The following is a 16,565-nucleotide window of genomic DNA, read 5'->3' on the forward strand; positions in this document are numbered from 1 at the left end:
GTGGTGGTAACCCACAGCACCCGTCAGATAACATGGTCCATGTGGTGGTAACCCACAGCACCCGTCAGACAACGTGGTCCGTGTGGTGGTAACCCACAGCACCTGTCAGACAACGTGGTCCATGTGATGGTAACCCACAGCACCCGTCAGACAATGTGGTCCATGTGATGGTAGCCCACAGCATCCGTCAGACAACATGGTCCATGTGGTGGTAACCCACAGCACCCGTCAGATAACTTGGTCCGTGTGGTGATAAACTCCTGCACTGAAAATGGGCCTTAAAGAAATACTGGTTTACTAATGAGATTCATTGATTCAGTGATTCTTCCAGAAAGGACCTTGCAGGCCACTCAGTCTTTTCTGACTCAAGTCTGACATCACTGTGAAGAAAAAACAGCCCAGACAGATCATGAGGGAAGAACCAGGTATGACTGTGTCACAATAGAACTTATCTACAGAGTTAGCTAGCCTCAGGCCACAGCCATTCACGCTGGATTGACTGGACCACGTGAGTCTGTTTCATCAGGGGTGAAGGAGATGAAAGACCACAGACTTCCCAGGTTTGAGAGACATCCCCTTCCTGCTTCTCCTCTACAGTGGTGGTTCTCAATCCCATACGGCATGACCCCTTTGGGGGGAATCTAATGACCTTTCACAGGGGTCACATATCAGATATTTACATTATAGTTTATAATAGTAGCAAAATTACAGTTAAGTAGCAATGAAATAAATTTATGGTTGGGGTTGCAGCATTAGGAACACTGAGATCCACTGCTCTACAGAGACTGGAGTGGGGCTCAGTGCTGAGCACAAGGTGGGAGCCTGGATCTGACCTGGAAACACCTAGCGCTTTCTATAGCACAGCTAATGTTCCCTGAGGCTATTTCCCATCGGTTCTCTTGAAGAAGGGTGGTGGCCAATTATCAAAGCCAGCTGGAAACACAGTAACTTGCTCATCCTGCAGCAGGTAGGAAGAGAAGTGGGGAGGGCGTGGGAGGCTTCAGAGAAGATGAAACCATTTAACACAGTTCTCAGGCTGGAGGATGCTGGGCATCCCTCAAGAACTTGCTCCTTTAACAAGAAAGGCCACACCCAGCCCTCACATGGACTCATACGAAGCACACTTGGTTTCGCCATCAGAGAACTGTTCTAAAGTTACATCTCTGACCAGATCTTAGAGAATGACCCCATTTCCTTCCTTCCAAATGATCACTGTGGAATCAGCCTGAGGGGTAAAGGAGCAGAACAGAAAGGAACAGAAGCTTCATTGCAGAAAACTGCAGACCATTGGAAGCTAGGAGTTGCTGCTCAATAGGGTTCTTGATGAGAATACTTCCACCAGCTCAATTCCTGCATAGAAAATAGCAGCTACCAGCAGGAGGCAGGAGGCCATGCATAGTAACCACCCTGGGCTTACTCACCGAGCTCACTCTGACAACTGAACCAAAGAACTAGTAGGTGAGGCTGGGACTCGGTGGGTCCCAGGCCTTGGTCATGTGACACATGACTTTTTTCAGAGATCCCCACACATCTAGGCTGGGACTGCTGAACAATATAACCAAAGGTCAGGATCCAGAGCTGCTCTGAGGCCAGAGGTCATCTCCCCAAGATGCTTGTGGGCAGATTATGAAACCAACACGACAGGAACTTGGGGCCAAGTGTAAGAAGATCATATTAGGTTCTCAGGGTTAGCAGACTCCCAGCAGGTGGCTGCCTAGAACTCCCAGGAGAGCAGTCCCTGGGCTTAGTAACTGGTGCCCTGAAAGCTTGCCACTGTAGGGGGGCAGGTGTTCTCCCTTGCCTTTTATGGGTAATCTTGTAAAGCTCAGTTTGCTTGAATAAGCTACATAATCTTTTCTAAGACCTTTGGGAGAAGAAGAAAGGGGGTACAAAGTCAGGTCTGTGCGACTGGAATTCGTGCTTTTCTAGGCGAAGCTGTGTCCCCGCTGATAGAGAAGGCCAGTGAGCCTCAGCACTATTTACTGGAGTCATAGCCAACCAACCCACAGGCAGGAAATAACAACAATCCAACAATGGCATCAAAAAATTTTTTTTCTTAGCCAACAAAAACAATGAAACTCAAAGGAAAATGAAAGTCAAACACGATTTAATGTAAGAATTATTAATTATTTGGAGTCTTAAACAGTAGAAATGCTACTACAAAATTTAGATATGTGTCTTTATTTTCTATCATGGGATTTAAAGCTATATGAATTATCAACATTCTGAAACTCCCCAAGCTTTAGAGTGTGGAGTGGCAGTGGCAGAACTGTAGAAAGACATGAGTTAGGTAGACCTAAGAGTCACACACAATGCAATTATTTAAAGCATTTGCAAAGGGCTGTGGGTAGACATTGACGGGTGACTGATGGCCACATATGAGGGCCCTGGGATTAGCTTCAGGAGCTTCACTGAGCTAATAAGAGACAAGCTACACATTCCTTAGAAAAAGATTACGGATGCTGCTCTTTTGCAATCATCAGGACCAAGGAAGGGACAAACGCAGATAAACTGCCATGTTTAAAAGAGCAACCATCTCCCCACTAGACAAAAAAGATGCTGGACATCTTTTTGTTTTTCTTTTAGTTTTGTTTTTTGAGACAGAATCTCTCTCTGTAGCCCTGGCGGCCCTAGAACCCCCTCTGTAGACCAGGCTAGCCTCGAACTTACAGAGATCCACCTACCTCTCCCTCCCAAGTGCTAAAATGAAAGGTGTGTGCCACCACTGCCTGACCGCTGGACATCTTGAAATGGGCAATTCAATGCCTAAGAGGACTATCACTCTCCCCTGGCATCTTTCTAAATCTATAAACATCCTTGCCCTTCTTACGAAAGCAATGAATGGTTTAACTGTAACCAAGAATCAAATGTGAAAAAGAAATCTATTTTCTTTTTAAACAATGACCATAACACAATGGGAAACATATTATGGCACCATGTAGGAGCAACTGACTGACTGCCCTGGTCTATCAAGGACTAGGGCACATACGGTGGGGCAGGGCCTGTCACTTGGCAGTAGACAGTGTTCTCGGCATGTACCAGGCAATGGGGGGAATCCTCAGCACCACACAAAACAAGGCAAACAAAAAGTTCAAACAAAGCAAAGCCCAAGTCAGCAGAAACTGCGGTGGAGGCCGGCATTCAGGGAGGCCAGGAAGGCAAAAGGAGAGAAGGCGAGGATAAAGTCTGCCTGGGATTTTGGTAGCTTCTGTGGTTGTACCAATTTTTCAGAAATCTGCTAACCGATTCTTTTTTCTGAACTTCATATACATCATTCGTGGATCATTGTGTTATATTAAACCTAAAGAGTAATTTGATATCGCCAACAAAGTTGTTCACTTTGATGAAATACAGTCCGGGCCAAAAGTCAAGGAATTTGAAATGCCATGTAGCTCTCTCTGAGAAACCCCTATTTGCCCAATTTAAAGGAAGTTAATATTTCATTAAGAATAAAAATGAAAAAATCTTATTATTTCCTTAATAATAAAAATGGTAGGCTGAACCCACAGCTAGTCAAGGTGCAGAGAATAGCAACTGTGGGATGTTTAGCCCGAATAAGACGGTATCAAACTGCCCCTCCCAGGCTCAGAGGTCACTGTGCAGGACAGAGTGCACAGAGTGTGAGAAGAGATAGTGTCCTCTGACACAACAGGGCAGCTGGGAGATGAACTCCCACAATTGTAGCATTATATATAAGGCCTCGCCAAGACAAATGCCGGCATAGAGGGGAGAGGTGGGCATGAAGTCCCACCCTTACCTGAACTACTACAACATGCAACTGCTAGGATAAGGAGGGTCAATTTGCTTGAAGGATGAATGTAGGTCCTAATAAGTCGACCATATTCCAGTGGATGGCCACACACCTAAGAGAATATGACAGCACAAGTAGACTTGATGGCTTCTTGTTTGTTTGTCTTAGGAGGATGTAATGTTGGGTGGTTAGGAATGAGAGTAGATCCGGCAGGATTGGAGGAGGAGGTATATGTGACCAATTCACATTACAGGAAATTCTCAAAGAATAAAAATATTTTTCAGCGGCGAGCTGAAGAGATGGCTCAAAAGTTAAAAGCATGTTTTGAGAATATTTTACTGTCCCCAACAGCCAAAACCAAGGGTCTCAGCATGTAGGAAGCAGTCCCTGCCCTGGAGACTTGCTAGTGCTCAGAGTGAGAGGCACCACAGATGCCAACAGACGTAGGCAGAAAAGAACCACCATGGGACACCACCATCTGAAGTTCAACAGAATAGGAAGCCACGTCTTTCTGTTAGCGAGCTAGTGGGAAAGCAGAGTGTAAGACCTGGAAATTCTTAGAGTTTTTTTTCTGTGCAGGGACCTAAAAGGGTTACTTGCCAAGGCTCTGGCTCCATCAATTATAACAGAAAAAAAACCTGTTTAGAGAAAACTAGTTTACTGGGGGAAATGACTTTGGGACATTTGAAATGCCCTGACCTATGATGTCATGTCCTCCAAGGAGTCTGAGCCAGCAACTCTTCATTGGCAATGAAGTCACCATCACCTCACGAGCGTACAGGTAGGTAATAGCTTTGGATTGATTGACTTCAGTGAATAATGCCCACAAGGCAGACGCATCAGCAGAGAGCCAGGAAATCTAATTCTGTTGCATCGTGTTCCACCTGCCAGAGGCCATGGCTGCATTTACACACTGCCCAGGTCAGAGTCACAGCTGCTGTGGGTTTTCCTGCCAATCTGCCTTCCAGTGGCTGCAGGTAAGGCATTTCTGTGTAACACTGCAATGGGGTCCTGTGTGGTTACATGCGGCTGCATTCTTCAGGACCTGGATCAGAGCTCATTCTGGAAGGTACAGTCAACACCCTAAACTGGAAACTCCTTCTTAAAGCTTGGTGCTGAGTTTTTAATGGCCCCACAGAAACTCTGGTTTAAAAGACACTTAGTCAGCATGTAGTGAGCCTGCTACAGTTGGTGCTGCAAAGCTGGTGTGAAGAAATGGAGGGAGAACAACAGATAAGAGATGACAATGGAAACTAAATGTATAACTGCCAAGGAAATCTCTGAGGAAACAGACTGATGCTGTGGAATGCCTGCAGTGTGTGGGTCTCAGCTTCCTCCAAAAGGAAGGATAGAAACCAGACGCAACAGTCAAAGAGATATATGGTGATGTACAGAAGGAAACAGGGTCTTTAAAAGGACTTTTATTTATGAATAACTATGCCGACAGCACAAAAAAGATCCATGGAGTATAAGATCCAGTTCCTGTTAGCGAGGAGTCTATGATCGACGATTAGACACACACATACCACATAAATGTGAAATAGAACAAAAGGGCAGATACTAGCTAACACTCAGAGGCACCACTGTGCCAGTGCCAACTGAAGATGATCAAGAGAAAAAGGGTCAAGGCTCTGATGTCCTAGATGCGAATTTGAAGCTGGACTCTGAAGACAGCGCAGACTGTCCTGAGCAAACAGGCAGAGAGGTACCTAAAGCAGGAAAGCCAAGTGTGCGGAAGGCACGCTGGCCATGGGGAGACCAACAACTGTGCCACTCTAGAAGAACTTAAAAGGTATTCTCATGAATACATGGATGTCCCAAGCAGTGCTTACACAGGTACACAGAGGGACAAGACTAGACGCATGGGAGGGAGCAACGTCAAGAACTGTTTAGCAGGTGGGCAAGAGGACTAACTTCTGTCCACCATACAGCCCAACTGCATATCCCAGAACAGCCAGTGTAGACCGGTTGGAACCTACCCCCCATTGATAATATATGAAGTGATGAATATACCAATGAGTTGATATGAAACATTTTATAGACATACTGAAATGCCATGCAATAACCAATAAAGACATATGACCACCCATTTCCCTTGATCTTCTTCCCCAGAGACACAGCCTATAAGCAACACAGGCTAGACGCAGGGGAAAGAGGCCCAGGGGTCCAGGTCACAGCTTCCACCCATCACCAGAGAATGTACTGGAAACACCAGCTTTCCCGCATCTTTGCAGGCCCACTGAATCAACATCAGCTGGGGGTGGGGCCCAGGACGGTGGGGGCATTTTTAAAAACTTCTTTCTCAAACAGAGTCTGCTAAGTACAAGTTCTACCACTGAGCCACACCCCCAGCCTGGGAATATTGATGTTTCTGAGGTGTGCTCATTTGAGAATTCATCATCTGTATATTAAAGAAAATCTGAACTGACAGAAACGCAAAAACACAGTGTGTGTGTTTGCACATGCATGTGTGTACATGTGAAAGCGAAGAGTTGGCTGTTTTTCCTCAGGAATCATCCTCCTTGTTTTCTCAGACTCTCTCACTGGCCTGGAACCAACAAACTGATGAAGCAAGGCTGACCGGCCAGTGTGCCCAGGTATCCTCCTCCTGTCTGTGCAAGCAGAACCTGGCTTTTTTATGTGGATTCTAGGGACTGAACAAGGGTCCTCCTGCTTCTACAGCAAATACTTTACCCCCAACTGAGCCATCTACCCAGATCAAACAAATCCTTTCGAAAGTACAATGGAAGTTCTCCCATACTTAAGAGAAACATATTCATGTACAACATAGGAAGAAGATAAAAATCAAGACTTTGAGTAGCTGCAAGCTTCCATTACAACAAAATCTTCCCCTGCTTGCTCTACAGCTTCCCACCTCTCCCGCTTTGGCGCTCAAGGCTAGAGTACTTTTCATGACATTTTCCAGTGTGTATGGAAGGAAACTGGGGAATGCATTCCTTACTTGATTTATGACCAGACACATCCAGTTCTTTTTGTCTTGGGCCCAAATGTGTCGTGAACAGCTATCCCAAGGCTCCTAACTACATGGAAGAATGAGGGCTAACTAAACTGTTCTCCACTAACCCTGATAAGCACTCACTGAAGGAAACAAGGGAGAATGTGGATCTCACTGAATAGCATACAGACTAATTCTAACTCGAGTGCAGCCAGAATAGACAGCTGCCATGCAACATCAAAAGGGACTTTCATGCTGATACATGCTTAAAGGTGACAAGCATATTTCAGTCTCCATGATTTAAGTCCAGAATATATAATCTCTGCACAGAAAATTAAAATAACCTTGGATGGGCTACATATGCATGCTTGTGCACACACACGCTCACACACGCACACACACATACACACCTCTAGAACATGAATCTCTAACTTGGGAGTTTCACTCTGATTTCAGGTCAGTTTTTTTTTTTTTAATTTATTTTCGAGACAGGGTTTCTCCGTAGCTTTTGGTTCCTGTCCTGGAACTAGCTCTTGCAGACCAGGCTGGCCTCGAACTCACAGAGATCCGCCTGCCTCTGCTCCCGATTGCTGGGATTAAAGGCGTGAGCCACCACCGCCCGGCTCAGGTCAGTTTTCAACATTTTCAAGTTACCCCAAAATTTCAGCATGCCAAGTCTTCCAAGTCTTTCTTAATACTTAATAAGATCATAATGATTTCATTTGGATCCAGCTGAGGCTATAAAAAGCCAAGTATTGTGAAGAACACTTTCCAATCCACTTAAAGCCCCAAGAATGCCCAGCTAGGATCAGAGACATCATTATCTATACTCTGTTTTAAGCAATCTTAACTTAAAATTTTTTAATGCTCTCTGGGTGAATTATAAATATATTTTGGATATAATTGATTGAGTAATCAAGGTCTTACAATTATTCATAGATCCACTGTGTCCTCTCTGAGCACACAGATGCCCTCTGCAGGCTCAGACCCACTCTGTTCTGCAGTGGTTCCTCGGGTTCCATCCACACCGTTCAAGAAAACCCCACGCATCCAAACAAGCTCCAGGCTTTTTGTTTGTACATGTATCATTTGCTGCAGTAGACCTGAGCTGATCTACACGAGCTTAGCAATACAGCAGAGGAGATAAAATCAGACGTCAGTAACTACGTCTCCACCAGACAGGCTGCTATGCAGTAAAACATAACATTAGCTTAGTAACAACCATAGACTAGCCTGCCCTACCCGAAACGCCACTCAAGGACAGTTTCCAGAGACAGCCAGTACAGTGTCTGCACTAGAGAGGCTATGCTGAGAGGAGGAAACACTGAACTTCCCTTCCTTGACCCCAGACTACCACAAACTGCACTCAGATTAGACTGGAAGCCACACCCTTCCCCGCCAGCCTGGAAACGGAAAGAAATCATTCAACAAAGGTTTTGCTTTGCCTTCTCCCTTGGAGAACCCCACTGGTTAGCGAGCGTCCTCAGATCTAATGGCTTGAATGCTTGCTGGCCAAGGCAGTGACGGCTTCTCTTTCTTTAGCAGCACACCGAAGCACAGCCACTTACGTAGTGGCTGTCCAGTCTCCAGTGGCCCCTCCATCTGCTGGGAGGTGGTTCCTCTCTGGGCCAGAAAGCCCATGGGCAGCTGACGTTGTGGGAGACGGAGTGGAAAGAGAATCCTGACTGCTGGGGGTGTCCTCCTTGAGAGGGCTGGGACTGTCACCTAGAGGGAGCAGAACAGAGAAGAAAAAAATAACTTCACTAATAATTACATGGTATTAGTTACCAGTCAGTCAAAGTATTTTCAAAATTACATTTATAATTCGGCCAGAGAGTGTGTGGATAGCCAGCCTTTGAAGGTTTGTACCTGTGGACTTATTTTCTTCCCTCCCTTCCTCCCTCCCTCGCTCCCTCCCTCCCTATAATGACAGAACTGGATAAAGAATGTCCCTGAAGACCGATCAGTGACCAGCCTGGCTCCCAGTTAATGGCACTGCTAGATAGTGGTGGGAACCGTAAGAAGCACAACTTTGTAAAATGTTTACCTGGCACAGAGGGTATGTCCTTAAAGGGGACTTTGAGATCCTAACCCCTTCGTGGCAGCCAAGAGGTAACAACTGTTTCTATCACATGCACCCTAATGCCTCCCACATGCCTAAAAACATGGGTTCAATTAGTCCCTAAAACTGTGAACCAAAGTAAACTTTCTCTCTGTGTAAGCTGGCATATCACAGGTATCTATTATGGTAACAGGAAGCTGACCAACACATAGATTATATACCATGAAGAGTGAAGAAAAGAAAACAACCAAAACACTGAATGGAAAACAAGCACCTTGTGTGCAGCCATGATAAACGCTTAACCTGCAAAGAACCAGACAAAGCAATGACAGTATCAGGGGAGCCCGGGGCAGCACAATGGCCAAGCACAGCCCAACCGGGATGCTCTAGTCACCTGCTCATCCTTTCACACTGAGGACATGGAACAAGGGATTCACATTCTGAGCTTCTACCATGGACAAGATTAATATTCACAGATGGACACCGTGAACACTGAAGGACAGTAGTGTTGGTTCCCCGCAGTACTTACAAGGGATGACTGGAAGCCACAAGTAAGAAGGAGGTCCTACATGAGGCTGTGATTTATACATTTTAGGAAACATGTTTACTATTATGTCATCAGCTTGTGTAGAAATGAAAAAACAGAGCCGATCTGACACAGATGCTTTTTCTCACCTGGCCTTCCTGTTTTCATGATGGCCCAGGGTCTAATAAAACACACCGGAATGCCCCAAAACAGAGCTGTTCTTTTTGCCCAAAGAACTTCTTATATCTTAATTCCCCCCCGGTGAACTGCAGAGGAAGCAGTTCTACGGACACGGCACTAACTTGGCCTTGATTTTCCAAGTGATGCGTCAGAACAACTGCCCAACGCTGCCCCAGCAGCAAACGGAGGCCCAGAACCTCGGCCAACAAAAGCTGCAAGTGAGAGCTCCGTATCCTGGGTCCTGGCGCAGAGCGCACACAAATGCCAGGGTTAGATGGAGCTCACTCTGAGAAAGCTACTTCAGGAAACTTCCCGTTCCTCCCAGAACGAAGCAGAAGACAAATGCTAGGCCCTGACTTGACTGGACCCTAGGCTAGTCTAGCATCCTAGGCATGCTAGTGTTGAAAACTGGGTGTAGAAAATAAATCTTTCTGACCCCTGACCCAACTCAGAACTAAGGCTAAGTGTCTTAGAAATGAGGTCCAGAAAAGCTTCATTGGGGCAGTGGGCACTGGAAATGGTGGAAGGCAGAGCAATGCCTGGGGAGACACATGAATGGAGAAGTGTCCTGCACAGAAAGTGAAGCAAGCCTGGACTGAGTGACCAGCTTAGAGGAGATGTGCTCTCTGGACCGTGCCTCCCTGTAAAGTCTTGTCCTGTCCTCGTCTCAGCCACAGTCTAGAAAGATTGTTTCACTTGTCTTTCAGCTAAGTCACTTTGTCGAGAGCCCTTCAGCACAAACATGTTTGCCATTGGAGAAATTCAGCCCTAACAGCAGCGCCAACTTAAAGGCAAGTGAACCAAATCCACTGTCAAAACACTGCTTTGATTCCTTTTAGAATGGAGTTCCCTTTGAAAACACAACCGTCTCTTCCTTTGCTTGGAAAGCTCAACTCCAGTTCTTTTCCATACAGGTACAAACTGTGTCCCTCAGTCACTACGAGCTACCACCCCACAAGACTGAGAGCAGCTCAGATGGGTGTGGTACACACACCTGTGAGCTCGGAACTCCGGAGCCTGAAGGCTGCAGAGTTTCATGTAGATATCCAACCTGGGCTACATAGTCAGTTTAAGCTTAGACCACATACAAGACCAGAAAGAGGGGCTCAAGATAATTTCTATGGCTTCAATGTGAAATTACCCCCCCCCAGATAGGTTTGCACGTATGAAAACTGTCATGAAAGGTTATGGAGCTTTTAAAAGAGGCGCCTCACCAGAGAAAATGGCCCACTAGTGACCACTCTTGAGTTTTATGGTCTAGTCCTACTTCCTGCCCCTGATGCTTCCTGAGTGGGAGCGGGGGTGCCAAGAACCTAACCCGGTGCTCCTACCACCTGGTGCTTCATATCACCTAGATGGACTGTGTACCCTTCAACTATAAGTCCAAAGAACTCATCTCACTTCTTACCAGGGATGTGGCTGCAGCAACTGTATAAACACTGCCAGGTAAGCAATTCAAGCTCCAATACGAGCCCACTTTGGCAGCTCCTTGTGAGAGGGACACACATACACAGTTGTTTCCTGGCTCCCTGAGACTGAATTCTAGACTGGCATTCTTCTAGGCTCACCAACTGACTCGGGGCAGAGCCTAACATAGCAAAGGCAACTGTGGAGCGGCTGGGACCAGCTTCCCTCCCGACGCATTCCTACCAGGAAGGGCTGTAGATAAGAGGCAAGTTTGGGGAGCCTGGGAGCCAGGGTCTAATGTTACTTTAAAAACCAGATACAGCAGGGCATTTACAGTGCCTCTAATCCTTTCCCTAGACAGACAGATACAGTACTCGACTAAGAGCCCTATGGACAGTCCAGCAGCGGTGGCAGTCTGAGCCCTCCAGCGAGGGCAACATGGTGGGTGGAACTATGCCTGCAGAATGATCAAAGGAAGGCACCTTTGGCTACTTTCTCAACAAACAAAATTCCTATTCCCATCTCCATTCGGGAATGATTGTGTCTGCTGGACAAAACTCATCATTATAAGAAAGACAAACAATCACATCCATTATGTGCATCAATAGTCAGGCTTATAACCATTCCCCAAACTTCTCCTAATAGCGTGATCATCAATATATTTCCATGTGGAAGACAGAGGTCAATTCTGGGTGTTAGGCTCAGACACCTTTTTTCCCTTTGATATGGGGTCTCTCACTGGCCTGAAATGCAACAAGTAGTCTATGCTGGCTGGTCAGCAAGCTACAGGAATGCCCCTGTCTCCACCCTCCCTGTTCTGGAATCACGAGTCATGCCACCATGCCCAGATTTGTTTGCAATGTGTATTCTCCTATGGAAGTCAGACCATAAAGTTTGCGAGTACTTTAGTTATCTCCTAAACCTCTGTACTCAATGCTGTCTAGAGCAAGTGTTTGAAATCTTGAGATTAATCTACAATTAAGAATTAGGATAAGATGCTTTTTTTTTTTTTTTACTCATTTTGCAGTACTATGAGCAGAACCTGGAGCCCAGAGCATGCCGCATACACACTCTACCAAAGGGCCACAGCCTACAGCCCCACTGTGGTCATTTTCATCTCTCACTTCTTTTAGCAAACTCTACCCTCAGGTGCGAGTCACTATAGGCGGAGACACCCGGGCCGGAATAATAACACAGAAACTTGGTGTGGGAGAATTGTCTGTAATCTGTCAATCATGTTTTAAATAAACGCTGATTGGCCAGGCAGGAAGTAGAGGTGGAAAAACCAGACAGGAAGTAGAAATGATACAAGGAGACCAGGAGAATTCTGGGAAGGAGGAAGTTGATTCCTCCCACTCCTGCCTACTCCTGCCCAGACCACTGAAGCAGCAGGATGTGATCTGCCCCATTGAAAAAAGGTACTGAGCCACATGCTAACATGGATCAGAAAAATGGGTTAATCAAGATGTGAGAGTTAGCCAGTGAGAGGCTAGAGCTAATGGGCCAATCAGCTTATAATTTATGGAGACCTATGTGTGATTTTCTTTGGGGCTAAACAGTTGTGGGGTACCGGGTGGGACAGAGACCCCAACAAAGGCCCCCGTTCATGTTACAGAAACTATATTAATTAATATAATAATAATATTAATATTGTTTGGCCAATAGCTTAGGCACATTTCTAGCTAATGCTTATATCTTAAATTAACCCATTTTTATTATTCTTTGTATCACCATGAGGCTATGGCCTACTGGTAAGGTTCTGGCTGGCAACTGGTATCATTCTCCTTCAACAGCTACATGGCAGTCTCTCTGACTCCGCCAGCTTTCTCTCTATATCTCTGTTCGGAATTCCCACCCGGCTTTACTCTACTAAGTTGTTGGCAGAAACAGCTTCTTCAATAACCAATGGTAATAAAACATATTCATAGCATACAGAGGGGAATCTCGTAGCGAGTGACCCTTTAATGGGCATCTACAAGCAGTCCTGTGAATAAAAAGAGCAAAAATGGTACTACAAGACTTTTGTTTTGAACAATCACAACACATAATCAAACAGGCAACATCCAGCTTAAGCCCGACCTCTACCACACACTTGCCAACACCTGCCTGAACTAAAGCAGCATCAATTTGGCATTTTGCTGCTGTATATGACTTCAAGACCTAATCTAGTCCGCCACCCAACTTTCATCATGTGTGTTTTGAGGGTGAAAACCGCGTCTCAGGCTTGGTAATCCTTTATAGGCACTCTGTGTTGCCAGGCAAAATTTGAGGAAACGCAATGGATGTTCTGATACAAGAAATATGGATAAGAAAGCCACTGCCTCTAGGACAGAGCAGAGAACAGAGGAACTAAATTCTTCAATGTATTCTAACAAAACTGGCTGGTGGTTTCCACTTCTCAGCTCCTCCCTTGTAAACCAGTTCCTGCCCCTCTGACTCCTCACCAGGAGCAGCAGGGATGAGGCTGCACAGTGGTGCTCACAGATTGAAGCTGGGGACAGGAGACAAACAGCAAAGGAGGCATTTGCATAATGAGACTTTCTAAGGGGCCTTGAGACTTAGGAATAACAAGTTTCAAAACCTGCAAGTGGGAGGGCTGGAAGACAGGTGGGAGACTGCAGCAGAAATAGGGAGAAATTACTGCCAGACTCTCAAAGAATAGAGGCTCTGAGAGAGAGACATAAGGTGAAAGACCGGTGAGAGCATGGCAGCTTTTCAGAGCTGTTAAGCAGCTGGATTTGGCTGAAGTCTGGGGGCAGAGGCAGAAAACAGGACTCTGCGTGCAATACTAGGGCATCTGAATTCACCTGCAGCTCGAGAGATGTTCCTGCAGAAATCACAGCGAGAGACATGATGCAGAGAATGGATCCAGGAGACATCCAGACACTGCAGTCAGCAAAACTCAGCAAAGACAGCGAGGATAAAAAGAAGGTGACTCACACATTTCCCTAAAAACTAGAAAGACATGCCAGAGAAACGTGCGTTGCACTCTTTAGCCCGATTTCCTTTTCTTGCTGGGCTGAGGAATGAGGTCTTACATGCTGGGTAAGTGCTCAAGCACCAAGTGTCTTAGGGTTCCTGTTGCTGCAATGAAACGCCATGACCAAACTCGAACTGGAGAGAAAAGGGGTTTATTCAGCTTACATTTAAATGCCATTGTTCACCATTGGAGGATGTCAGGGCAGGGGCTCAAAAAGGAGAGGAACCCAGGGGCAGGAGCTGACACAGAAGCCATGGAGGGGTGCTGTTTACTGTCTTATTCCTCAAGGCTTGCTCAGTCTGCTTTCTTATAGAACCCAGGACCACCATCACCCACAATGACTGGGTCCTCCCTATCAATCATTAATTATGAAATTGTCCTAAACATTTGCCAATAGCCAGATCTTACGGAGGCATTTCCTCCACTAAGGTGACTTCAGCCTGTGTGTGTCAAGCTTACATAAAAATAGCCAGCACCCCAAGTGGCAGCCCCAAGTGGGTTTGATAATGAGCTAAGAATACGATCCATACTTTACTTTCCAAATCAACGAAACACGGAGACTGGCAGAAGATTAGATAAAGGAAGGAAAACTCTTGAGGACCACAGCTCTACCACAGCCACTGCTGGCATGAGTTAACTTTACCCTCTGTCAGCTCTTCTTCCTGCTGACTCTCCTGTCCCAGTGATGGCCATTCCTCTTCTGGTCGGTTCCTCTCTGCATCACTGCCCATCACTGACCTCTATTCTCACTGTCTTCCTCTCAAAGTATTTCCTGGCAGTAGAAAAATCAGACCACTCCCTGAGTCCCTTCTTAGCCTCCGTGACACAGACTCCCACAAAGCCTGCACAGTCCTATGAGTCCTGGGAATGGGCTCTCTGTAGGAGCAAGTGCTTCCATGTCCCTCACTCACTTTTTCCTCCGATTGTATCTATTTATTTTACACCCCAGCTGTAGTTTCCCCTCCTCCTCTCCTTCCAGTACCTCCCATCCTACCTCCCATCCACTCCTCCTCCCTTTCTATTCAGAAAAAGGCGGGCCTCCCATGGACATCAACTAAAAAACATGGTATGTTAAATTGCAGTAAGACTAAGCGTCTCCTCTTGTATTAAGGCTGGGTAAGGTGACTCAATATAAGGAATAAGGCCCCAAAAGTTAGTAAAAGAGTCAGAGACAGCCCCTGCTCCCACTATGAGGAGTCCCACAAGAAAACCCACTGTCATACATGCAGACAGGCGAGTCCCATGCAGGCTCCCTGGTTGTCGGTTCAGTCTGTGAGTTCCAATGAGCTCAGATTAGTTTATCTGGTGTTTTCTTGCCACGTACTTGACCTCTCTGACTCCTACAATCCTTTCTCCCTCTTTTGACCAGGATTCCCTGAGGCTGGCCTAATGTTTGGCTGTTTCCACACCACCTGTTTCCACCAGTGACTGGATGAAACCTCCTTGATGACTATTGACGGGGCTAGTTAAACCATGGGTATAGCAGAATACTGGTAGGCATCATTGCATTGACTTTTTTTTTCCCCTCTCAAGTCATATCTAGTTCTGTTCTAGGTCTCTTAGCCATCCAGCATCTGGGTCCTGGTGCTCCAGCAGTGTCATGGGTAGGCTCACTCTCCTGGCATGGGGCTCAGGCTGGACCAGTCATCAGTCAGCCACTTCCACAATTTCTGTGCCCCCTTAACCCCAGAACATCCCATAGGCAGGACAGACTATAGTTTGTGGCTGGGCTGATGTCCCAGTCCCTCGCTCTTAAATACCTGGATGGTACATTAACAAACAGCCAAAGGAGAGGACAGAAGAAGAAAGAAAGAAAGAAATGAGGATGTTGACTTATTATTTAGATTTAATTTACACAGACCTCACAATCACATATTTGGTTAGTTCAAAGACAACTGTAGGCTGCCACTTGAGGGTCCATAACCCCAGAGACTTCTACTTATCAAACGGCTGATTTCTAGGCGCAGACAGACTAGCTAAGAACTTAGTAACTGTACCCACAAGGACACAGTTGCACTTTTCTGATAAAGCCCAATCAGGGACTTTTCTATTCAAAAACTTTTAAATGAAAATCTTCCTCTCTTCCCACATATACCTAAAAACAACAGAAAGATAAAATAACATTAAAAAATATAAAGAAGACATGCATATCCTCAAACACCTGTCCATTGTCTCAATCAACAGAGACAGAAGGGAAATACTCAGAGGTCGATGGAAGGATAAGTCAAAGGTCAATGGTATCAGTACCCATCGGGCACAGAAGACGCGACAATACTCAGATCGTGTAGCTTCTCAGAACCTGTGATCTACCAAGCCTTGGACAGTATGAAGCTCTCCAAAGTAAATGCAAACTAAGTGTTCACTGCCCCAAGGAACTGGGCAAACTCAGTTCCCTGAATGTCCGTCTTTCCTTCTGTTGGCTGTGGGCTAACAACAAAACTTGGCTGTAAGTGAAGCACCTAGATAAACTGCAGGAAACAACGGCTGAGAGAGGAAGGAAACAGGAAGGAGAGAGGGAGAGAGGCTCTAATCACCCTTGGCAGCACACTCATGGCATGCTCCTTCATAAGGAAGTTAAGATGGTTAATGTTTTCAATATAAAATATACCCCACTGTTGCGGGAGGTCCTTCCGCTCCTCCAGCCTATAGCCGCTGAGATACCAGCCCATTGGGGCGTGGTCTCTCTCCCTTTAAAAAAGCGGC

The 16,565-nt window shown here is 46.0% G+C and overlaps 1 protein-coding gene across 1 annotated transcript in view; it reads right to left on the bottom strand.

The window, feature by feature from the left end:
- Arhgap10 (Rho GTPase activating protein 10) overlaps positions 1-16,565 on the bottom strand; it is a 198,797-nt gene that overhangs the window by 16,395 nt on the left and 165,837 nt on the right. Inside the window, exon 19 of the mRNA XM_005369579.3 lies at positions 8,276-8,432. Coding sequence (XP_005369636.3) covers positions 8,276-8,432 — 157 coding nt within the window. The remainder of the gene's footprint in view (positions 1-8,275; positions 8,433-16,565) is intronic.

Source organism: Microtus ochrogaster, unplaced genomic scaffold (assembly GCF_000317375.1).
Source record: "Microtus ochrogaster isolate Prairie Vole_2 unplaced genomic scaffold, MicOch1.0 UNK53, whole genome shotgun sequence".
In the NCBI taxonomy this organism is placed as follows: domain Eukaryota; kingdom Metazoa; phylum Chordata; class Mammalia; order Rodentia; family Cricetidae; genus Microtus; species Microtus ochrogaster.